This window comes from Hippoglossus stenolepis, chromosome 4 (assembly GCF_022539355.2).
Source record: "Hippoglossus stenolepis isolate QCI-W04-F060 chromosome 4, HSTE1.2, whole genome shotgun sequence".
Lineage (NCBI taxonomy): Eukaryota > Metazoa > Chordata > Actinopteri > Pleuronectiformes > Pleuronectidae > Hippoglossus > Hippoglossus stenolepis.
Genome location: NC_061486.1, coordinates 6802640 through 6828453, shown reverse-complemented (window position 1 = coordinate 6828453; position 25814 = coordinate 6802640). Strand labels below are relative to the sequence as shown.

Below are 25814 nucleotides of genomic sequence, written 5' to 3'. Positions count from 1 at the left end.
CGTGCAGAGAGATAACCTTCATGTTACTATCGCAGAGAAGAGCACAGACATTCATGTGTCTGTCAGAGGAGCCGGAGAAATCTAAACATGTCATGGAAATGTACGAATTATAAACACTTTAAAACTTTCTGTGAGGCTGATTCTCCGTCAGCAGCATGTAAACTATGAAATGTTGCGTAACCTGCTCTCTTTAAACCTCGTGAAAAACAAGAGGTCAACACATCTGGGCCCGGGACACAAGTGCATCCTTTTACTGCTTATTATGTCAAACGCATGATCACATGTGTCAAACACACACGAGCTGCAGAGCTTCACAAGTTTCTAACTGATATGAAGCAGCAGGGATATTCTGATAGACACAGTTCACACTCTGGTAATTTGGTTTCCTCTAACAGAGAATAATGTGCCTGTGCTCAGTCCAATGAAAGTATCACATTTATTCAATACTAACGTGTTGTGAGTAAATGTGTTGAACTCTGTTTTCGCATGTCACCGCATTTGTCTTGTTAGAAAACACAGGGTTACTTTCAATAAGGAGGGTGTGAAATGTAATAAATCAGATTCTGCAAGTAAATGTTCAAAATCTGTGGGTGAGAGACAGGATTCTGTCCAAGAAAAGTTCTGATTTCTAGTTTGAGGTTTCATATGCAGAAAGCTGTTAACAGAGATTAGCCAGAATATTATCTGGACCTAAAACACCTAGAAAAAGTTTCACTGGTTTTATTTCAAGAGGAGAAACATTTGATATATTGTCTGTTGCCCTCAGAGGTTAATTTAGCCTCAGACAATTTGCAGATGGGCTCTGAGATTAAAGTGTTTGTTCGGTGACCTGTCGCCGATGCATTTAAAGTGAAGTACCTGTTAAGGTAAAGTTGTGTGTTGTACTTGTTGTGTTGTGTAGAGGGATTTGCAGGATATATATAGAACACAGTGTTTGCTGAAAAAGCTGAATATTTATGTAAGATTAGCACTAAAACTGTTATTCATTTTCGCTCTTAATTGATTTCATAACATTTTGATAGTAATTTTTTTTTCAGCCTTTTACCAATTTGACAGAATAGAGGATTAATGTAATAATTATTTACATATTAATCACTGCCAATAACTCAGGGATGTTCCCCCTTGTGTTAACATGAACCAGAAACAAGAGTCACTCTCATTCCAACACACTAAGTACAACCAGTCCTCCGACCCGGTGACTACACTGCCCATCATTCTGATTCTTAATGAAGACCCACAGGAGACCAGGCTGCTCTGGGACTCAAAGCTCAATACATGGAAAACGTGTTGGTCAATAAAGCAACGTTCTCGTCCTAACAGCTGGAAAATCATGTGGCTTCAGGAGTCGTTTATCAAATCTGGAGCTATGATGGAAATATATAAAGGATGAGAGAGAGAGGGAGAGAGGGAGGGAGGAGGGAGGGAGGGAGGGAGGGAGAGGGATGAAATGCAAATCCATGCCGCCTGCCCCCAGCAGCTGGTTTAGCTGTTTGACATGTGTGATGAATGGTGTTGCATTGGTAGTGCTGCCCTCTCACCTCCACTCTGTGTCACCAGCAAAGAGACAAAGAGGAGGAGGAAAGAAACGCAGCACGAGTAGAAGATGCTTCCTTTCATCAAAACACACACACACAGACAGACACACACACACACACACACACACACACACACACACACACACACACACACACACACACACACACACACACACACACACACAGACAGACACACACAGTCTTCCGTTACTTGTGAGGACACATAATGCATTCCCCTACAGACTCGCACATTAACCATCACAGGCACTTAACCTTATCCTCAACCTCTTCTAACCTTAATCCTAAAACAGACCTCTGAAGCTGTCAATGTCCAACATTGAGGACAATGCTGAGGACACTTTGGTCTGTCCTTGCAACTTCAAAATGTCAGACACTTTTAAAAACACACACACTGAGATGTTATGCCAAATTCACCGGAAGAAGGATGAAGGCTACAGAAAGGAAAGGAAAGAAATGTAGTGGGAATTTATGAAGCTATCATGTGTTGTGATTTGCCCCAAAGTCCCATCAGCCCACATAAAAGTATTATTTTGTATAAACATAATTGGTCCTCGGCAGAACCCACTAATTTCTGCTGCCACTTAAAGTTAGAATGTGTTTTACAGACGATACATGTATCTATAATGTCAGGGTATTGAATTCTGCCCAGAATACTTTGTAAATGCATTTAAATACTATTATTTTAAGAATATTAAATATGTATCTTGTATGACCCTCTGGTACTCTGCTTCACATTGAAGGTTTCAAACCAAAAAATATCCACACAAGTCATAGACACACACATATGCACAAACACAACAGCTCCCCTCTCCCAGTACAAACACTCATCTAACATCCAAACATCCAAATGCACACTCACTCTCACCCTGATAACTTGTATCTCTGCACTATGTATTTGCTGAGCAAAGCTCGTTTCCCTCTGCCTGGCTAACCAGTTTTTTTCTCCCTCCGCAGACAATCTCCACCGATGTCTGATGCAACAATTACATGCTCGTATGAAAGCAGAGAAACAGGTAACGTCACAAACTGCAGATCTGCTGCACATTCGGAGCAATGTGAGAAATGAGGAAGAGGTGGAAGAGTGCACACTGGTAAACAGCTGGAAACAAGAGATGGGAGATGAGAGCGAGAAAGTTGCTTTGTTGGCAAAGAGCAGAGCAGTCATTACCACACACACACACACACACACACACACACACACACACAGACAGAGGAAGAGGTGTGAAATAGGAGTCAGATCCTGCAGACCATATACTGATGTGTTTGTTTAAAGGGTCGGGATGGACTGCTGAACCTTTTCCAAATAGGAAATCAAAAAACGGTTAACCGTCTCAAACCGTTTTTTACTCTGTGTGGGGTTATTTCATGTTTTTTTGCAGTAATGGCTCTGCTTTTTTAAAAGAAAATGTTCAATCTTGCAGTAATATGGGCTCGAACACGTGTGAGGGCCTGACAGTCACTTCAGACAGATTAAGAATCACTGTGTCATCAGAGCGAAGGAAAAACAGGATCACTTTAAGCAGGTAATCACTCTAAATGCAAAACTTAAACAGCAGAACAGGAGGCAATTTTTAAAACTCAGTCATGAACACATGAGGATAAACTGAGGGGAGGATGTTCTCCCACCGCAGCGTCAGTCATTAACAGATAAACAGCCAAATAAACAAGAAGCACTTTTCTGTCTTTTTGCATAAATATACTCGGCTGAGATAAAAACCCAAAAAACTGAAAACTATTGACGTTTACAAGAAACACAGTAAGAAAGTTGAATCTAAATTCATTCAAAAACACCAGATAATAATCACTTAATCAAATTAGATTCTAATGAGTTACATTTTCATCATGGAGAGAAATTATAGGAGAACTTCAAAATCACTCCATATACCATATATTCAACGTAAGGACAGAATAAATAAAGTAGTTCAGACTGTAGAGAGGATCTAAGCCTGATTTCTACTCCAGTCATCATACGATATAAATTCTATGTCAACACAGTATATATCTATTTTTTTTAGCCGTAGGAGATCATTTAAAAAATACCTCAGACCGGTGAGTCACTTATATTTTACATTTCCTTCAGACGCCTGCAGCTGCCACCAAACTGAAAATGGCTCGACTCCAACAGAAAACCACACCAGTAAATAAACAGCCTGCAAAACCGTCTCTCTTCCCATTAAACCAGTTAATAACACATTTCTCTCTGTGTCCGGGAACAGTTCACCAGATGTGGGCAGGTGCAGCCGCAGCTTTACCCGTCATCTTTCTACAGGACTCTGCTCATAGACCTTTAATGTTTTATAATTCTTTGTCTGAAAAGATTAGAGGTAACGACATTTAACCTTTGGACACTATTATTTCTTCACAAAATTTAGAAAAAAACGAGGCAGAAAAACAGAAAAAGAGTCAATGTTGGTAGAGAGATCGATTAAATTATCACTTTCAGAGCTGTAAGGAATCACTGCAGCAGGATGTCAATTGCAAATTGAAACGTGATTTTATACATAAACATTATATTGCCTGAGATAGTTATGTCATTACTAGTAACTGAGCTCTCTTGTTGCCGGGCAGATGCCACCTTGTCCAAATGGTTGAGTCTCCACCTGGTGCTTTGACCTTGAGATCAAGATCAAACCCCACAAAGGGATGTGATATCATGGTTCCAGTGTATATTTTGAGCATTATGATTAAACCTGTGAGGGGAGAGATGATGCTATAACGATGTCAGTGTAATATTGGACCAAACAACAATGATTTTCTCGTTTCAAAATAACAACGTTGCCATCTCCAAACACAAAACACCAGTGTTTTACTGTCTGAATGTGCAGGATCGTGAAGTGAACTCTAATCTCTGATCTGAGAAAAAAACTAAACTGCACCCTTGAATTTGTCATTTACACCAAACATCTGGCCTCAAACCACACACAGGCAGGAGCATCCCACGCCGTAAGGCCCATTAGTTCCACGTAGCATTCAGACAGCAGACTACCCTCTGGAGCTGGCGCTCGAACATGTGAAGGGGCTGAAACGGCTCCAGCTGCAGAGTTTCCATCACCACGTCCAAATCCTGCAGGGAGAGCGCAGCCCCTCTGCGGTCAGGATAACGGCACCAGAGAAGAAACAACTTCTTCTTCTTCTTCATTCTCCTCATTCACATCATTTGGGAGGTCGGACAGCGTCGTTAACATTCCCTGAAGAAACGAATGATGATGATCGTCAGACACCAGCAGATTGAACCTCGTGTCCTCCACCAGCCCAGAATCAATGAGATGACGGTGAACACTGTTCTTTCTGAGGTCATCTCACACATCACACTGCTCATTGAACAATTCACCACAGCAGCTACACACACGTTTCACTGCTCGCCTGGGAAACGGGGAAACACGTGTGTGGTCTGTACTGGGATCAGTAGAAAGACTGATCCTACAACGATAATATGGTTTAGTGGGGAGATGAGGAACAACAACTCATTTACATTTGCTCATAGTTCTGATCACAACGGTTGTTTCTTATTTTAAACAGTTTTGCATAATTTCTTCCATGAGTCATTTTCCCCTTTGAGCTTCACGGGAGGAAGCTTGAAAGTGTGAGAGTGATTTAGCAGATTTAAGTTTGTGTTTGATGCTGCTCCTCTGCAAGGATCAAGGTACGGACTCGGTTTGACATGAAAAGCACAGCTGAGTCAGGAGCTCTTTTACCAACACACACACACACACACACACAGTCAGCTACACGTCTTTAGTGCAGATGTACACACAAACACACACATCACAAAATAGCTGCACACGTTTTTGCAGAGTCAGACACTATAAAGACGAGAGGGGTCATGTTTTCGGAGAAACAGGCAAACTTGCCAGATTTCATTGTAGCTATAACATAGTAGGCTGCAAACACTTCAGTTACAGGTAAATGTGATTCCTTATATTTACTTTTACTTTCAGTTTAGATAACTTTTGGAAATGTGTAAGACATAACACTGGTGGCCATCTGCAGTATGAGTCATAATCCCACCTTCTCCAGGTTAGTGAATTGGGCAGAGACCAAAATAGAACGTCAAAGCACACGTTAAATAATTTTATTTCTTGAAGATGGTTGATGTCATTTTCAGTTCTCATCACTCCATTTGTTTAAGAGACACGTCGTCCATCTTTATTTACACTCAATGGATTGGATCTGTTAATTACGCTGCAGCAGAACATTTCTATCAGATACAAATCATTTCAGGCATTTTTTCATTTTTCAAAAATATTTTATTTGATATTGATCCAGGTACAAGGAAATAAAGGAACATGGATTTATCTTACAGGACATGGGGATGAGACTGTAAAAGTTTTTATTTTCTTGATCCACTCTCTTCTTGGACAAGGACATGCAAGTGAATAAAGAAGGTGGTTTACAGAAAAAGAAAAGAAGGCAGAATGTACTGTACTGTAGAAATGGCGTCGGACTGAGGTGTCGCCTCACCCCCGTACTGTACAGAAAGACTTCACCCAACAACTTGATCTTTTTGTCATTTTTAATCTTGTTTTATAGCAAAAAGGCAACACACAGATAGGCTACAAAGAACCAACGATATTGAGAAAATGAAAAGAGAGGGAAAGCCAAAGTACTTTCATCCTTCCAAAAAAGACCTTTTTTTCCTCAATTGTCTTGACAAGCAAATTGTGAGCCATAGTTTTTGGCTCATGTGTTCAGAAAGGTTTTTAGTTTCTTTAGTTTTGACATGAGAGGAGCAGTGTGGTGAACATGCAGGACGAAGAGTGACTCAGACGACCACTGAGCCGGCACCTCACCGTGCTCCGAGCCCAGCGTGCCGATCATCTCCTCGCTGCTCGGCTCTGACAGCAAAAACTTTACAAGGAACAAAAAAAAAAACACATTTTATATCCCACGAATCTTTATGCATATTTTCACAATATACTTTTTATTATCATTTTAATAAATACAAAACGACACTGTGATTCAAAAGAAAACAATGAGTATTAAAGAGACACTAAAACGCATTAGACATTAGAAATATCAATCTTAATTTGGTATGTTCTTTAACTGACATCTTGTCTTTAGGTGGCTGAGCCAGCACATTATACTCAGAATCAAAATCCACAGCAGGAAAGAAAAAGAGGGGATGAAAGAATCAGACGTGAGAGGGACGTTTCTGTCAATGACAATGGAATGGCATAATCAAGTGGAGATGTATATGGATATATACACATATATACACATACATAAACACCACCAGAATGTAAAATAACCTGAGATACTCTTTGCACCTCATTTCCAGAACACTGGCCACTGGGCGGAGGATATAAAATGACGATGGCATGACAACAACAGTACAACAGCATCTGACGGCCTTTAGTTTCCACCCCCCGGTTTATCAACATTAGCAGTACAAAAAAAGACAAAAAACAAACAGTCATCGAACCACAAAAATCCTGAAACAGTAATATTAAAAACGTTGTTGTAATCAGAGTTTCTGAGTCTTTAGAAGGCATACGAAGAAACAAGCTTTTCATCAATAAAAGGACAACCGATAAAAAAATTGGAGAATCAGAGGTTGAGGAGTCGGGCAGACGTGCGTGAGAGAGAAAGTGTTCTGCTCCACACTGTGACTGGAGACATGAAGCAGCCGACCTGCTCGTTAATGTACAAGGCTTTTCTCCGCCATCGCTCCACCGTCGGGGAATCAAACACCAACTCAAAAGCTACAATCCTACACACACACCAATTTCTCCCTCAAAGTTACTGACACGTGACTGTGCTGATCATCGGGTTTTGGTAACTCAGGCACCGAACTTTAACTGCTTTTAACGGATCGTCTGAATTTAACAGCCCTCAGCTGAACTGAACAGGTCGATGTGTTGTTTCCTTTAAACGACCGTGTACAGTGTCATATAATGAACAATAAACGGTAAGTGCTCTAAAAAGCAAACAACATTAAAAATGGATGGAAATTAAAGACAAAAAAAAAATCCAAAACGTAAAAAAGATGTAAACAAATGATATTGCTCCACTGATATTTTTAGGTAAGTCTGGCAGTATAATCGATACTGATCACAGTAAATCCTCCCTCTGCCTGCGATGTGTGTTCACCTATTAAGGCCTGAGAAGAATCATAAATCTGTCTGTAAGTGCTATGACTGAGCTACAGCGACAGATCCCAGCGGCTCCTCCCTCCCTGTGACTGTTTTATGGTGAGTGCGCCGTTATGCCGAACGAGGAGCGTAAACTTTGTGCGGCTAAAAAATTATTTAGGCAGTAAATCACAAGAGAAAAAAAAATAAAACTTGAAATGCTTGGAGACCATTTAACAAAAAAAAAAAAAGAAAAGAAAAGAACACAACATTCTCTCGGAAAAAGCCTGGGGGCCGCCCCCAAAGCACTGAACTCTAAATGTTTCTGATAAACAATTATTATCAGACAGCAAAATTAGGAATTACATGATCAACTCGGTTACCATCAGTAATAAATACAGTATCGTCTGCATATAGTTCTTCCAGCCTCGTATCTGTTCCTCAGACCCTCAGGAACCTTGTGTCTGCCACCCGATTAGTCTAGACTATGGAAATGGGCACGTTATCTGTTGCTGTGCGTCAGCAAAGCCTTACTCTTTAATATCTCTCTGTACATTAGTATATAATTTTCTTCTCTTTACAGTACAGAAACTCCTCTTCACATATTCTTCCGGTTCTTCATGTCAGCAGGAGCTATGTTTTTGTGCTTATCACCAAAAAATTGCAGTGCAAAAACAATAATTAATAATAATAATAATAATAATGATAATAATAATTAATGGTAGCTATTAACAAACAATGGATTATAAAACAATTATTTTTATGGCACGGCAGCCACGCAATTCACATATAATACAAATAACCAGATAAAACCAACTGTTCCTGTATATGGAAATAAAAAGCTCAAACTGAATTAGGCTTGCATAGCAATGCAACAACAAGTGACAGGTTATATTTACAGGAAACAGAATTCCCTCTTTCACGAGGGCAGTTATCAGAAAAATTTGTTCTCATATATGTTTTCTTTTTTTTTTTTGTTAAACTTGCCTTTTTCTAACAAAAAGAAAAATCAAAGTAAGGTAGGAGGTGGAAAATATTTTTCTTGAGGACGAAAACATAGTGAGATGTACAGTATGTCTGTGTCTATACATCACATTTACAGTTCTGTGACACTGCTGCTCTCCGTCGTGCCCTCGGCTGCACTCCTTCCCTCTGAGAACTCACAGCTGAGGACAAAGTTCGTTGCCCCAACAACGAGGGCGTCATTCTTTCGTGGACAGACTGAGTTTCCTCCAGTTCACATCCCGGGCGGATCACTCTGTGAGAAACATGACATGAAAATTAGTTGAGAAGAACGATATCAGTTTTATATTTGTGCGCGTAATGCAGAGCTGGAGCAGGGAGCTGATTGACTTAGCTTAGCAGAAATAAACCTTTTAGGCAAAATATGCCAAATTCAAGGAATTTATTTTTATAATAGCCTATAATAGCTGTCATTACACTGAAAGAAAAGGCACGGGATTCATTTACAGCTAAACAATGATACTTTATCAAGTTTAACAAATATTAGCAAACAGCTAAAAGACTAGAAAACAGCTACAAAGCAAGAGCAACACCTCTAAAGCATTAATTAGCATATTGTGTCTTGTTTATTAATCGTTATTGTCATATTATGATTAGAATATGATCAGAGGATTAGAGTACTCAGACCTTTTTGACAGTATCTCATAAAAAACAGTGCTCTAAAACATCAAATGACTGAATTACTCACATAACTCCCCCGAGTACTGTCCCTGTCCGTTGGCCCCCAGGAATTCAGCGTGCTCTGTGGCGGTCCACTGTTGTGGCTGTCGTGGACCCTCGGCCTTCCGTGGCCCCGTCGAGCCCTTGGAGGAGGCAGTGCCGGAGGAGCTCTGCCCACCAGGGGAGGGGAACGATGGTTTACTGTATGGCAGGCACCCTTCCTCTGAAAACACACGCAGGAGGGACCAGAAGGCACAGTTTGAGTTTGAAAAGAAAAGACATCACGTGACTTTTATTGTTGTGGCGGAACAACATCTAACATCTGATGCATGGGGACAAAGAGCACTTTGGACAGCCCCTCTCCTCCGGACATCTGCAGAGTGGCGCTGCCAAGAGGCGCAGCCAGGGTGTGCCACGGAAAGTACTCTCTGCCTCACACATGGCCTTGCAGCTACCAGCCTTATGAGGGGGTAAATACAATAACAGAGGGACCACTGGCTGCCGAGGCACCCCCCGCTGCAGGGCAGCATAACATTGACCCTCAGCAGTCTCCGTCATTGCATGAAATCTCATCAAACTGCTCCCCACTGCTCTGCTAATGACTGTAATGGAGCCTGCCCCGACCTCAGTAGATGCCACTGTGAATCAGTCAGCAATATGACACTTATGGGAATTTACCTATGGGTTTTTTAGCAAAGATGCTGATTGTGGCACCTGTCTCTGTCTCACAGTCTCAGATGAACTGTGCGAGGAAGTCCTGGCTCAGAGAGAACAGGGTGCACAGCATGGAGATCTTTAATGGTTACAAACGCACATGCATATTCACATGAACACACAGATGGGGTGTAGAGTGGCTCCTGTTTGTGTGAAAAATGAAAGCTGAAGCGATTAGAGTGCATTTCAGTGGCTGGGGCCTCCTGCCTTACTTGGAGCAGAGCGAGCCAATATTGGCAACAGTTACAGGGGCATTGGGGAGGCTGGGGGGCTGAGGGTGGGGGCATTCTGGAAACCAGAGCAAGTGGCAGACAGTGCAATCTGTTCATGGGAGCCTGGTCTCAACGCAGCATGGAAGCTCACTCCAACACAAGAACTCAGAGAGAAACGGCTCACTACAAAAGGCTCAGCCGCAGAAAAACTCTGCCGTCCTGCTTTAATGAAACAAATGATCTCTTTACTCAAATAAAGTCTCAAGTCTAAACAAGAAAATGTCCACTTCAGATCTTCTGTATTGTTTAGAATGTTCAGCAGAATGGTTTTTATTTCCTTGGCCATGGTAAGTTTTAAGCCAAATTATTTGATTATTGATAGTGTTTGGTTGGAATACGAATACGTTTGGTGATCTCCAGACTTTTCCTCCTTCACAGAATGCTAACATGCTAATGCTAAAACGCTGATTCAGCAAGAGAAACATAAGACGATCGCAACTACAACCATGTTAACGTACAAGTTAACAGGTTAATGAGCATGTGTGTTTTGGACGGCTGCAGGCTTCAGTCTAGTTTCACATGTACCTGTTATCTGTCCCCTGCGTCCATCCTCAGCCCGGTCCACGGAGCCCAGCCTGTCTTGACCCTGGCGATAATGTTCCAGAGAAGTGCGTGTCTGTCTGTCGATGGAGCTCTTCATGTCCTCCGGCCCAGACAGGGGTCCTGATAATGGCGGACGCTCCAGAGAAGAAGCCTTCCGCTCTGTAGGGGGCGCCACGCTGGTTGCGCTGCGGGCCCCCTGGGTACGGCTCTGCCCCTGGCTGGGAGGAGGCTCAGGTGGAGGAGGTAGGTCTGTGTCGATGCAAGTAAATCAAATTAATTCATAAGTTATTCAGAAATTGTAACTTTGTCCACACGACACAAAACCTCAAGAACTTTCCACATAAACTATTTCAAATGTATTTTCAGTCGCTGCCTCACCGTCTGCAGCAGCCTCTCTCCGGTGGGGTGCTGTGCCCTGGCTTCGGGGCTTGCGTGTGGGTCTGGGGGCCCTCTGGTGGCCCAAGCTGTGTGTGCCGACTGTGCTGCCATCTGTCGAGAATGGACTGCTGGGCCGGGGCCGGTGGGACAAGCCTTTACCTGCAAGAAAGATAATGGACCACAAAGCCTGCTAGTTAATAAAGACATAAAGGAGCCAACACACAGTGGAGCTGAGGCTGTCATCAAAGAGAAGATTTTATTAATCAAGATCCAAAAACCTTTTAGAAAAACAAAGATGAAGGTTTTCATTAAAAGAGAAAGCACTCTGGTAGCAGCCGATAAGAATGTAGCAAGAACAAAGTCAGAGTCCGAGTCAGAAGAGCACAGGGGCTGAGTCAGGGGAAAGGATAGAGAGATACCCGCAGTCTAGCCATAAACAGCAGGTCCCATGCACAACCTGGGCACAGCGTCCACAAGCAGCAGAGGAAATCACAAGCCAGCACAATGTGGGAAACACCAGCCAGTGTCTGACAGGGGGGAACAATTAGAGCAGAAAAGAACAAATCATCTGCCGCTGGAAGAAGTTCCAGTCCAGCAGTGGGAAGCTGGCCGCCGCACACCAACCTCTCTTGCTGAGGCTAGTGCCCTCCAGGCGGTAGCCTGCCTTGTCTGCAGCGGCCACTAGGGCCTGGGCAAAGCTGCAGTGGGTATAGATGGAGCCATCGGATGAACTGCCCATACTGGACCTATGGCTGGAGTAATAACGGTCATCCTCCGAGGCTGAGCCCCACCCATTCACCATGGACCCTGGGGAACACCACAGGTTACAGGCTTTTTGGATTTGTATTGTATTGTGTATTATGTTATTTCAGAATGCTTCCATCAGTGGATAAATTATATGATAATTACACCTGTGCTGTGATTTAGATGAATGGAAGTTTTGATAGATCTTACAGATGTTAGAGATGAGATAAATATCTAGACTTGAATGAATTCAGATTTGCTGCAGGGCATTTCTCTCTTCTTGCAGGTGGGTAGTTTTGTGCACTCACTCTGTTCTGGCCTGCCCTTATTCATCTATTACAACCACATGCAAAACATATATTGCATGAGTACACACACACACACACACACACCCACCCACAACATAACGTAAATAAACACACACCAGAGTTTACAAGGGAAGCAGCAGCAAATCAACTGACTCCTCTTTTTTATTGAGAACAATGAGCACACCTGTGCGGAGCCGTGTGAGCTCGACAACAGCCTCAGGTGACACAGATGAAGCTTCTCACAGAACAGTGTATTGACTCCAACACCTGGTGGAGTTTGTTTTATTGCTGTTTCAAATGCACAGCCACCACTGACTGAAAGGTTCATTAAGGTGTGTCACTTACAAGCTGCTGTAGTTACACAGACCTCTGCTCACATGCTACTTCAAAGATGGTGAAAATGGAAGATTGAATCAACTTTATATTAGAACACAAACATAATCCGCTCTTTGATGGGGCTGACAGAACACACATGAGGGAGAAGTATATATATTGTACAACTTTTGACCGTTGGCTTGTATATCTGCGCTACTGTAATTATTTCTTCATGCTCTGATTTATTTGATTTTTTTTCCACCAACACAAAAAAAAAAGGCCAGGCCAGCACTTCAAATATAAAACTATCAGCCTGCCAATAAAAATATGGCACTTTAGCAAAGCAAAAACACAGAACAGTCGGCTAATGTGACAGCTTTCAGTGGGACTGGTTTGGCAGACTTTGCTGAAGTGGCATGAACCCAAGTGCTCCGCTCACTCACACACACACACACACACACACACACACACACACACACACACACACACACACACACACACACACACACACACACCACACACACACACAGGAGTGATGTGATACAACAGGCTGGTGTAACAGAGAACAGGGGGGGGGTATAGGTTGTTGAGACAGAGCGATCGGGACAAAAAGTTAGCAGCAGGATTAATTAAAAGGTGAGTGTGATATAAAGGGATTCAAATGAACACAACCAGACACTCAGCTGCAGAGTTTGCTCTCAGACGACACTCTTCCACCTCTTGGAAAAACAACATTTAAACTCTGACATGGAACGTGTGGTTTCTTTTTTGAGATACACTCGGACGTCCCTTTCAAAGAGTTTTTTTTTCCAATTTTCCATCTGTGAATCTCTTCCGCTTCAATCGCATGTTTCAGAGAGGCGGGTACTCAGTCACTTGAAGTGACTCCAGGCAGTTGCACCTTCAACAGCTGAAGTTGCAACAGATTTTCACACCTAATGCAGTGAAATACTCTCAGATTATTGGAACCTTCTATAAAATATAAGATTACATAAGGTAGAAAAGCTCCTTACACAATCCATTTTCACTGCACTAACTGAACTCCACGGCTGTAACTACCTTGAGCCCTCCATCTAGTCTGGCAATTTTCTTTGAAATTCTTTTTTTTTTTTTCTTCAAGAAAGAAAGACAGCAATTCCACTGGGTCCAATCCTCCCACAAAGAATAGAGCAGATAATGAAGTATGGGCCGTGTGAGCCAAAGCACTGAAGCTTCCAACTCCTCCGGCTCAGCTAAGGAACACTGCCTCAGCAAATCACATCACAGAATGACTTTTCTGTCGTACTACCTGCCACTTTCTGCTGCTGAACCTCTGGAGCACTTCTATGCTCAGAATGAGAGTCCATCAAACGCTGATCATTGGATTCTAATTTGATAAAAATACAATCCATTTTTCTTTTTTGCCACAGAAATGTGATTTTTCTCCAGATGCTCCAGACCTAGGTTCAGCCCCTGATAGTCAGTTCATCATGTCTTGAACCTCAGCAATGGGCCAAACCGTGTTTTCTAAAAACCCCAGGCTGGTCCCTGACGTGCTCCACACACTGACAGAGCAAGGCCAGTAAACGGGAGATGGTTGGGGGGCAGTAAAAACCTCAGCTCAGGTCCCTGCTGCCACTAAAACTGATTTATAGGGACGGAAACCCTAATCTGCATGTCATTAAGCAGGAGAATCATTCCCTGTGATGAGCAGGCGTCTCTACCTGCCGCCAGGAGACGTGACCCCGCTCCTCACAAACCTGGTACGGCTTTATGGGAGAGTAATCGCCCAGAACAGCTCCGCTTTCAGCCCATTGTCGCTGTAACAGCTTCCCTGCCACCACATCTCAGCTTTACATGACCAGCACCTCCTACGCAGGGAGCCGGGTATCACCGACCTGCTCCCTTCATCTCTGACTCAGGTCAGAGTGCAGCACCCACCAATATCAGCATTTACATTTATCTGCAAAAAAAGTCTGTTGTATAATTTCCCGTCGGCCTGTGCAGACGATCTGTGAGGAAAAATGGCCCCAGAGGACGAAGCTGCTTCTGTTTTCTGGAGCATCGGTGAAAATGTTTGATTTACCGGCCTTTGGTGTAACATTACGAAAACAGACCTATTTCCATATTATTAAAACAATGACAAATCTATCGAGCAGGGCTTGACAGGAGTCTCACTCCAACCCTCCCCTATTTGTACAGTCTACAAAATGGTGGCTGCAATAAATCTCCCCGGGTTCCCCCTATCCCCCCTCTCTTCCTGCTGCTCGCCCCGGAGCTGGGACCGTGTCTGTGTTGTCAAACGATGGGGTGCGAGGCAGACTTTCAGGGAGATAAGAAGAAATAGTGCTGTCTTCAGAGTAATACAGTGGCGGAGAGATGCAGTAGATTAGGGCCCAGCTGCTGCTTTATATTCCTCTAAATACATCAGCAGTAGTATGTGTCAGCGCTACCCAAACCGCTGTTCCATCATCCCATGGAAAACTACTTTTTAGGTCTGCTGCTGACAGGGAAGACCTAGAAGAAGCACCGCCAACCAGTTGTGTTCTCAACTCCCTCCACCTTCAGCCTTACTGTCTCCTCACTTTCTTTCCACACATACATTTCCCCGTTACAGATTTGTATTTCTCAGTACTCACAGCCACTGATGGAAGAGCTGACAGATACTCACTGGAATACACTTCACCAGTACTTTGTATCAAAACCTGTCCCTAAAATACATGATGGCCACATGTCACACATTTTTACAGCCACCGCTAACCTCCAGTAAACAGATGGACAGTGTGGCCTGGTCAGTGTGAGGGAACAGCAGCACCAGAGCCCCGGCTCTGCTGCTGCCGTGCCCTTCATGTGTCCCCCCCCCCCCACCTGACAGACGGCTGTAAAAGTTTTCAGTGAGTTGTAAAAATGGAAATGGGGCCTCTATATGCCGCACGTGAAATTTATTTCAAATCTCCTCAGGAGGATGGGGGTGCCTCTGGTTCAATCACACTCACTCTCCCCTGCTTGCTTTGCTTCTCCCTCCTCTTAATTTCCCGCTCACTATCCTGTTTAAAATTCATGGACTTTCTTATCTCTTTTTTTGGTGGAATGATAATTATAATTCTCCAGAGTCTCCCAAAAGGGCTTTAAAAAACTGATTGAGGGGCACTCAGTAGGCATGTAGGCATCGGAAATTAATATGTAGCAGTCTCATGGAAAACATGTCATGAACAACTGTCCATTTACTGTATAAACAACAATAGAAACAGTCGAAGTGATTAGAATTAATTTGTATTTGATCAAAAATGTGTAACACTGATAAAAAGGTAATAACAATAATAGTAATAAACCACATCGCAATAGTCACAATTCATTATCCAGTACACCTTACCTGTTAAAGAGCTGTCCAGGTTGTCCATGCTCGACCCCGGTGTGTGCTCAATCCCGCGGGGATGCCTGGCTCCGTAGCCTTCATCCTCCTCCTCCTCCTCTTCCTCCTCCTCCTCATCTGGCAGGTCAGTCTCCTGGTCAGAAACCATTGTGCTCGACACGTAGCCCACTGGAGGAGCGGGAGCCTGAGGAGGAAGGGAGCTTCCCTGCATGTGCCTGGGAAGAGAACGAGAGAACATGTTATCCTGCTGGTGTGCACTCAGTACACATCAAGGCATGTGCAGGGGAGTTGAATATAGAGAATACGGGGGTTATTCAGTAGTTATGATGCCGGAAGGTGAGGTACATATATACGAGGGTGTACGTGGCGATGTAGAGCTCATTTTAGAGACGGCTTTCACACGTGAAGTGCTGAATAAATCTACAAAATTCCACTTCTTCTTCAGCGCCACTTACGAACATGCTAACACAATGACCTGTTAATTGCTGCTGTAGATGGCACAAAGACACGCTCCCCCGGCCTGTCGACACATGGCAGTCACCTCTTGCGGCGGCCGACTCTGCTGACAGCCACGTTTGTTCGGAGAGTGCAGCGTCTCTGGCGCAGTTTGCAGTGGGAATTGGTTGTAATTACCGGGCCTCTGGTGTTGTCAGAGATGCTCTCTAACCAACATAGTCATTACTGGGTAACATGACAACCCTTCCTCACAAACCCCCCCCACCACCACCACCACCACCACCACCACCACCAGCACCGCTTCACTGTTATGAATGAATGCCATAATTCGGGATGCTGCGGTCCCGACAGAATGAAGAATGGTCTTCATCTGACTTGCATGAGCGCAACAACAATGGAAATTCGCCGTATAGGTGTAAGAGGAGTAAACAACTGGTTGGGAAATTGTTTCTCTTAGAGTGAGTAAAACACAGCAGCCACCTAAGTGGTAGCACGGGCCCATTAAAATGGTATGATAAATGGGTTTATATCTCCACTGCACACACAGCTGACACACAGCTGACACACAGCTGACACACTGCAGGGCCCAAATAAATCCAGGCAGCAATACACACAGGGCGGAATGTACAGTAAGCATTTTAAAATGACAGCAATGCATTTATTATCAACCATGACAATAAATCCTTCAGCACAGAGGGACTGATGGATGGATGCACAGATTGATTGATAGATAGACACAATCGGTCCACCTTCTTTTAACATCACAGTCTTTACCATGTCTGTTTTGCCATGTCCAGTTGGTAAACTCTGGTCAGCTCGTCCAGATGGGCCTGGAGCATGGGCTGCATCTCGTCCCGAGGAGAAGGGGTGAGAGTGGCCGTGGACTGCTGCCCGAAGGACACAGCAGCCGGGGAGGAGGCGACTCCTCGGATGGGTGGGGTGGGGACCCTCTCCTCCTCCTCCTCCAGCTCGTCCTCCAGGCCCTGATGAAGATAGGTCTGCACGGGCATGGGGGGGCCCCAACCGTCACTCTCATACCTGGGGTGAGAAGAGATGTTTACTGCACACATTCTCACAGTCAATGTGTGAAATTGTGTGAGCAATCAGCCTGATCCATTACCTTTATACAAATATTTTATACAGCCCACGCTGAGCTTTGAAAGTTAATAAAAGAATCATCTACGTGATGTGAGACGTACAGTTGGTTTTAGTTAAAATGCGAGCAGCAGTAATACAGAAACCAAACAACAATAAGATGTGTGATATTATCAAGGTCTCCAAATGTAACTGAAGGAAGTTGGAAATAAAAAAAATAATGGACATAGAAACATTAATATTTTAAGAGGGATTTTTACACATTAACAGATCTTTGTGACCTTGTCCAACCTTTTCAAGAATTTGTTATACGAGTGTCCTGAGTGGGATTGCAGAGCTAATCAGGCTTCACTTCCTCATAGCCGTGCTTATACATGCTGAGATAATACTGGCCATAAAGAAAATGTTCATTAAAAGAATTTGTCACCGCACACTCCCTAGGACATTAACTGTTTTAATCTGGTGCCATTAAGAGCAGCCGCAGATTTACAGTGCACTGGACTCTTCATTTGCCAGATAGACTATTAAAGCAGATGACTCTCCCAGATTGGAAATGGGACAGAAGAGGACACGGTAGCTGCTGGACCAAAGACACATGACGGCACTTGAATAAGCTGCTGCTACTAGTGGGATCTTGGCTGTTCTTGAAAAAGTCATGTAAATAGTCTGTATAGTAGACAAAGTAAGGAAGCACATTCAAACATGTATATACGCACTCTGATAGCTTACTGTCTATTTCAATCTCAGTTGGTGGATAAAACCGTGTTGGTGTAAATCCTCCTCTCTGTCTGACACTTTTCTCTCTATGAAACAATGCAACTGCAATTGTGGAATTCAGCAGATAGACTTATCTGAAACCATCTGTGTGTCTACACGCTAGCAGCAGCAGGAGTCTGCTCCAACATGGCTTTTTTTCCCCATTTATTTTCCAGTCAGGAAGTCATCCCATAGACTGAAGACAGGATTAGCAAATAGTTTGATCTGCAGCCATCTGTATATGAGTTTTTCCGCGAAAGAGTGTGTAAGTGAGGATGTGTTTGTGTGTATGTGGCTACACGCAAACACACAAACAAACACGTTGATCCTTCACTCTTCTCCAGATGTACAGTAGTACAGTAATTAGCAGCAGAGAAAACAGAGCTGAACCCTGTTATTACACACAACAAAGTGTAGTGTTGTGCACGTTGGCAAGCATTGTCTTTTTCATTCCAGAGAGAAAAACACTACATTCTCCTCGTCCTCAGAGGAAATGCGCAATAACGGCGCAGAAATCTAATCATTACTGCTTCATGTTATGTTTTCACTTCTCATTTGCCCTCATTCGTTTATGTACAAGTTTATCTGAAAACAAAATATGCAAAATGTCTATAAAATAATTTATATTGTTAATAATAAAATCATTTAACACGGCCCCTTCATTCAATTTCAGGCTATGCAACGTCCCAGGTTTCAATATCAGACCATGATGAATAACTAAAACGAATATATATCTTCAGTCACTTGTATAATTGTGACTGTTTAAATCACATTTATCGGTTCACATGTGTATCAGAACTCATCACTAGTAGACCTACCCTCCTCCCTCATGGTGCTCATTGGGATAATGGTCCATCTCAGTGCCAGGAAGCGGGTGTATAGGGGGAGGGGGCAGGGGAACATTGGCCCAGCTCGAGCCGTTGGCTTTGGTGGGTTTGGAGCCAGCCTTGGTTTTCTTCTTCTTTCCTCCCTTACCGCCTACAAAAGGAAAGGATGTATTTGAGAGAAACAGTCATTGAAACATAAATTGTAAAAGACGAATATAACAGTGGGTTCAAACAAAAAAAAAAACACTAGATGTGTAAATGTGTATTCTAAAGAAACTCAATTTAGTCCAAACACCTTACTTACGGATCCATTTGGACTCAATTTCAACATACTCTCAGAAAGTCATACACAATTTCAAACACAGGGTTTTATGGGCTCCTGGCCTGTCACAGTGTTTCCACAGAAAAGTTCAAGGTTTCCTGATGAAAAGCGTGCCTCTATTGATTGATTGGCTGAAAAGCCTCAAATCTCCATAGAAACAGGAGAGAGCGGCAGTAAACGCAGTTGAGGCGGACCTTTGTGCTCCACCCATTCCTCAGTGTCCCCTTTTCACACCAGGCTTTGGGCTCCACAATGAAATATCTCACTTCACAGCATCATCATAATGAATGGCTTGTGTAGTGTCAGTGTGTCCCTAATGGAATTCACTGAGAGTCTATTACTACTTTCATTTCTTTTATTACACCAGAGCGCTGCTAACCCCATCCATTTCCACTCATATCCCTCCAACACCCGATTCTCCCCTGTCCCATCCATCTTTATAAATCTGCCAGCCAGGTCAATACTGGGTTTTATACGATTTGGTCACTGTGGAAGAAACCTTTTTTTTCCTCTTTAAAACACATTTGGCTTCAGGCCGTAATCCGTTTTCAACTTAAGAGGAATATATAGTATTCGTAATTTCCTGAAGACACACCGGAGCAAAATAAACTCAAACTCGGTTTAGATTTAAAAGCATATTAACAGTAACTTTAACAACATTTTAGAGCCTCAGTGTCCTTTGTTCTGATCTATTTGGCAATTTATTTATCATGAAAAGAATATTGCAATATCTCTTATTTTATATAATGTACTTCTAAGAATTTACTGAGAATCGTAAGTAGATGTAACAGCAGCCAACTCTCACCATCCATAAAATTGTTGGATTTGCACATTAAGGTTAAACACTGGACTAGTACATTATTTCAAAGTCGGCAACCCTATACCACACAAATTGTTCTGAGCGCAAAGTTATAATTATTTTTTCTATATATGCATTATGTCGTTCTTCCTCTGTGCATATGGGTAAAGTAAGGATACATAGCGTTTGCATATATATATATATAAATACATTTGTGGCTGAAACACCTCACATCTCAATCCAGAAAATACCTCAAGCTGACGTCAGCGGCCACACAGACGAGCGAAAGCCATCATTGGGAAACTCTGCTGAACACATTTGTATCTGTCATCTGCTGGTTAGGCTTCCCTGCCAAAGGCCTGTAATCACTTCCCCCAGCGCCACAAAAACGCTGCCAATATTGCATCTTGTGCAATGTAACGTGATGCACTGAGATGTAATTTGATAAACGGACTTGACTCAGGCGCAGTATACAAAAGTACATCACTGTCATCAAAAGAAACTTACAGGAGCAATGAGGTACATGTCCATTGATTTTTCACGGAGGCCAGATGGCAGAGAAGTCATGAACACTGTATGTTTCAAGTTCAGATAATTCTCATCATATTACATTTGAAAAAATCTATTCCCAGCAAGAAAAACAAAAGTACTTCTAAGATGAGCACGGAGGAGAGAGAGGGAAATCTCAGGCAGGGGGAGATACAAGAGGAGTCGAAATGAGATTAATAAAGAATGGAAGTGATAAAAGAAACAACTGTAAGCCCAAGGCAGGCGGCACCAGTGTAGGTATAGTCTGAAAGTAATTGGGTTTCCTAATTGTACCTCTGGGCGACGCTTGACTTTTCCCAATAAATGGTGAGCTGACGTGATTGTTCAATCATCCTTAGTCTCTCCACACAAGACCGGCCATCAATATTGTAAATGAGCCTCTTCTAGGGAAGGCTGGACTGGCACTGGAATTATAACAGCTCACCCCAAATATGAAAAATACAGAGAGAGAGAGGCTGTGGCTAGGAGCTATACAGGAATTACACAGCGAAGCCATCCCCTATGACAAAACTGGGCCTCTCTTCAAAGGGGAACTCGCACTAAATATAGATTCAGCTTTGGGTATTTATACCCAAGGTTTGGGCGGCCCCAGCCTATAACTGTAGGGCTGCAAAGCCTTGAGCTTGCTTTGTTTTCATTGGGTGCGTCAGTGCTGAGGGGGAAGCCACAGAGCAGAGACTTGGAATATGCAGCCAGTAACTTACATATTTAAAAAAGAGGACGAATCAACGGGTAGTCATCTATCATCATGTTTCATCTTAATTTCCAAAAAACAAGTTACACGATGAGGTGAGATGCAACACATACAGGAGGTGCAGGACAGTTCACACACACAAACCACGGACTTCACCACATGATCGTGGACTTTGCAGCCTCACAGACAGATAAGTGAGAGTGGAGGGGAACGGGGAGTCTTCGGGGTCTCGAACAGACACAGAAAACAGAGAAAACACCAGCTACATCTTCTCCCTTACACTATGAAAGGTTTTAATGAGCAGCTCCATGCCCCCAGTGGAGATCCACGCTGCTATAAAAGCCGCTCTATTTCAGTTCCTTTTCATCCCGCTCCCCTCCTTCAGACCTGACATTCATTATTCTTTCCATCTCCTCGGAGGGAGCGCAAGACACTGCAACTTCTACTTTTCCCCCCTTTCAAATGGTGAGTTTACTTTGGCTGAGGTCTGAATCAAAGCTCAGCTTGTGCTGATTCAAATTTCCATCACTGTATATAACACGCACTGTATTATATAGAAGATATATAGTCAGAAACTCAGTTTGATGCTCATCCCTTATTCTTTATAGAGAAGAATATCATAGCCTATGTTAATCCATTCACTTTTATGGCGTTATTAATACATATTTGAATTATTATTTCACTCTGGGCTACCTTTTGCCTGATGTCAGCTTGGATCGGCTCCAGCCCCCCGTCCACCCTCAACAGGAGAGGTATAAATAATGGATGGTTATTTCAATCTCATGTAGATATTTATCTCTTACCATCACTGGCTGAGTAATTCCTTAAAAGAAGTTATGAGGTTGTAGAAGCCTGTATGTTATACACTATACATTTTACTATAGGAGACCATGTCTGAGTATAAGTGAAAATGAATAAACCAAAAATAATTCTTTAAGAAAACTGAGAATATCCACATACTGGAAGCAAGATTAATCCCACTCTCATATCTGTTTATTGACAATAACCAGGAAACTGTTTCTGCTTCTTAAAAGCAGTTATTTTAAAGCACATTAGTTTTTTCCATGTTTCTTTTCAATCCATGAATCAAAATACAGCATGTGTTGAGCCCAGTTAGAGATTTCCTTATGGGAAGGATCTGCCTGTGAGGCACGGCCACTTCACATCTCTCTCTCCAGCTGACTGTGTGCCGGAGCACTGAATTAGAGACCAGTTAAGGCAGTGGCTTGTAACTAGATAAAAGAGGAGAGTAGAGGGGAGGCAGGCAGAGGGCTGCCTTGTCCTATAAATGACATTGTAATTCTCTGAACATAGGTTTTAGTGTAGTCGGTGACCATTAGTAGAAGAGGGAAAAAGGGAGGTATTTTTGCCACTTTACCCAGCCAAGCATCTCTAATGGCGCGTGTGTGTGTATATAGTCCACTCTGTCTGAAAGACTCCCTCTGCCCCAATTCCCGTCTTCTCAGTCGCACAGTGAGAGACAAAGCCTTAACAAAGAGCGGCAGTGATGGCAGAAACCCAGGATTAGCACTTGCAGCAATATTCTGTCAGGAGCTCGTAGCACTATTCTACTCGCTCTTATTTAAAAGTCCTGCTTCTTTATGCTCCAGTAACTGATGTCCAGCTCCCATATCACAACATCACTAAATACAGTGATCGCCTATATACTCAGTAACCCATATTAGTTGAAAAATAACCACATAGCATTCAGATGTATTGCACTGTGAGCAGGGGGAGCTGAGTGAGAAAAGCATCTCTGGTGAAGGAAAGGGACGAGGTGAAGAAACAAATCTTAGATGTCAGGTTTGTACATGCAGATAACTGATCAATGAAGCAATTAAGACACCCATCAATCATAAAGTCAAGCGGCAGAGCCCCAGAGAGTTTCCCAGTTCACTTTGACTTAAACCCACCTGAGAGACTGCCGCTTCGCTCTGAGCTGTTGTGAGAGCTGGTGGTGCTGAAATCTTGTGATTGGTTGTGTGGTATTCTATTAGACAATCCATCGGCCAATCGGTAGTCAGGAATGAAAAGGAGGGCTACAGTGGGGGTTAAAGGGCAAAAACCACAGTGGCGTCAGGTGATTGGCTCTTAGCACAAGCACATGCAAACATGCAGTTAGAGCATCAAGCAAGCAGGATATATTCAGGAGTCACACATTTAACAGGCTGGACTGATTCAACACTTCGTGGGATTTGTAGGCAACAGACTGAACATTTGCTGGACATACATAATTTGTCATTGATCTAAAAAAATTGATAAATGAGTGAATGCTAGAGATTTTAATTCAATATATGTACCTTCTAGAGAGAGAATCATACCAAATAATTTGGGATCATATTTCTGAAAATGATGCCAGGAAGATTTAGAAAATTAGTTCTTAAAGATCCATTGCATTAGGAGTGGGGACTATGTAAAAACCATAAATAATCAATTTTAGACTTTAGAAAATGTGATCATAAATATGTATCAGAATACAGTCAAGGAATGCTCATCACACCTTAAGTGTGAAGCTCCGGTCTGCTTTAAAAGTCCCATAATTAATTCTCTGTAATTAATTTGGATCCTTTTCCAAAATATTACTCAAAGTTAAAACAGATTGGCAATTACTCTGAAACCCAGGGAGGAGCGGTAATATCGTGAAAACCCAGCAAGAAAAAAGGGATGGATGACTAAACTGTACTTCTCCTTCAAAATATGTTTATTCAACCTTGGAGAGTGACCAAGTTGATGTCTGCTGGAGGAGAAATGAGTCTTTTTAAGGAAGCCTCCCACCACCGCAGCCGGGTTAAAAAGGCTTCAGAGTCTTTGGGTAGAAAAGTTTAAATACCAAATGACCATGTTTTTTTCAACCGTAAACTTTGTAGTGTGAGAACGTGGTTAAACGGCTTTGTTTTTGATGTCACCGGACGACAATAATGACTCTATAGCTGACTCACAATCGTATAAAACTTGCTAAACCTCCCACACACGAGGGAACCAATGTCCCCGAAAAACCTCACACTGGCACGCTCGCGTTCTCAGTATAACTTACTGTTGTTGCAGGAATTCTTGTCGGGCAGGGAGTAGCCCAGGTTGGCCATCTCCTGCTTGGCCTGGAGCGAGGCCTTCCACTGGGCCTCGGGCAGGTCCACAGCCAGCTCGTGGATGCTGCTGGAGTGGAGAATCTGAGTGGTGGCATAGGGCGTGGCCTGGGATGTTTGGCCAGCGCTGTTGTAGTTGGCTTTGGTGGTGAAGTCTATGCTGCTGTAGATGGCTCCATCAGAGAGCATGGTGCCCGTCTTATCCCCTTGACCATTGGGGATATCTGCAAAGACAAAGGAGGGGGGGAAAAATAAGAAAGCTGCCATTTCATTTCACCTTTATCCCTTCAGTACTTAATCAAAAGCTTTTTGTTTTTATGGCAGATAGACAGAACAGGACTATCCAAGTGCATGTCCGGCAAAGGCTCCTTGACACTTATGAAATTACAGTCTGCGTCCTGGTGCTTTCAGGTCCGCGAACATCTTAAGAAACAGCACTTAACAGCTAAATCTCATTGAAAGAAAACATCCCCATTATTTATGTATTTCACGGAGCCCTGTTCCCCTCCACATGTGTGGATATCTCACTCCCCTCCCTTCTCTGTTTGTATACATCAGGGACAATGCTGCTGCTCTGCATGTGTGTGCGATGACAGAGGAAGGGAGGGAGAGAGCGAGCAGACTCTCTCCGTAGTGCCTGGTTTGCATGCCCAGTGAAGGGGAGATGATGTAGAGCCATGGCGGAAGTGTCCGCATCTGCGCCAGTCAAGCTGCGCCTGTCCTTCACGACTGGCTGCTCAACACCATCCTTTCAAACACCCATCCACCCCCTGCTCCTCTTCCTGTCTCTCCCCTCGCATTCTCTTGCTCTGAGGTATGGGCTATGACACCAAGCCGGACTATTTGCCATTACTCAGCCTGGTGACAGTGGAGGCCCCCAATGTTAATGCTCTAGCTGTCCCCTATGTGATATATAAATGTATATCCAAACATGCATGCAATACGCATATACTCTAGGTATCCATCTCGCATGCATATATGTACATGATGAACAACAGGAGCTCGTGGTAGAACAGAAAGGAAAGCAGGTCATCATCTTTTATCTCTGTCAGTCTTTTCACAAACCGCCTGGGACGGCACCAGGGCACTTACCTCCTCGCCCAAAGTTACTCAGGTCATTGGGTCCCCCAGAGCCGCTGTTGACAGGCAGGCTGGTGGCTGGCCAGGAGTCCGCTAACCAGGGGTAGCCGGGGTCACCGGCAGTCAACAGTCCCGGCCGGCTGAGCAGAAACACAAGATAAAACACAGGATTAAACACAGCCTGTGAAATGACACTACTATCAGAGTTTATTGCACT

General features: G+C 43.3%; 1 protein-coding gene across 6 annotated transcripts in view; it reads right to left on the bottom strand.

Annotated features, from left to right (window-relative positions):
• Positions 1–5780: 5780 nt before the first annotated feature.
• robo2 (roundabout, axon guidance receptor, homolog 2 (Drosophila)) overlaps positions 5781–25814 on the bottom strand; it is a 259592-nt gene continuing 239558 nt past the window's right edge. For 5 of the 6 annotated variants that reach the window (XM_035154976.2, XM_035154979.2, XM_035154978.2 and 2 more), the window contains 10 exons: positions 25610–25737; positions 24469–24741; positions 23348–23473; positions 19062–19221; positions 17167–17430; positions 15937–16151; positions 11218–11376; positions 10822–11088; positions 9339–9533; positions 5781–8885 (listed from right to left, as the gene is read on the bottom strand). In XM_035154976.2, coding sequence (XP_035010867.1) covers positions 8884–8885; positions 9339–9533; positions 10822–11088; positions 11218–11376; positions 15937–16151; positions 17167–17430; positions 19062–19221; positions 23348–23473; positions 24469–24741; positions 25610–25737 — 1789 coding nt within the window. In that variant the 3' untranslated portion in view covers positions 5781–8883. The remainder of the gene's footprint in view (positions 8886–9338; positions 9534–10821; positions 11089–11217; positions 11377–15936; positions 16152–17166; positions 17431–19061; positions 19222–23347; positions 23474–24468; positions 24742–25609; positions 25738–25814) is intronic. The other variant, XM_035154983.2, reaches the window with a different exon arrangement.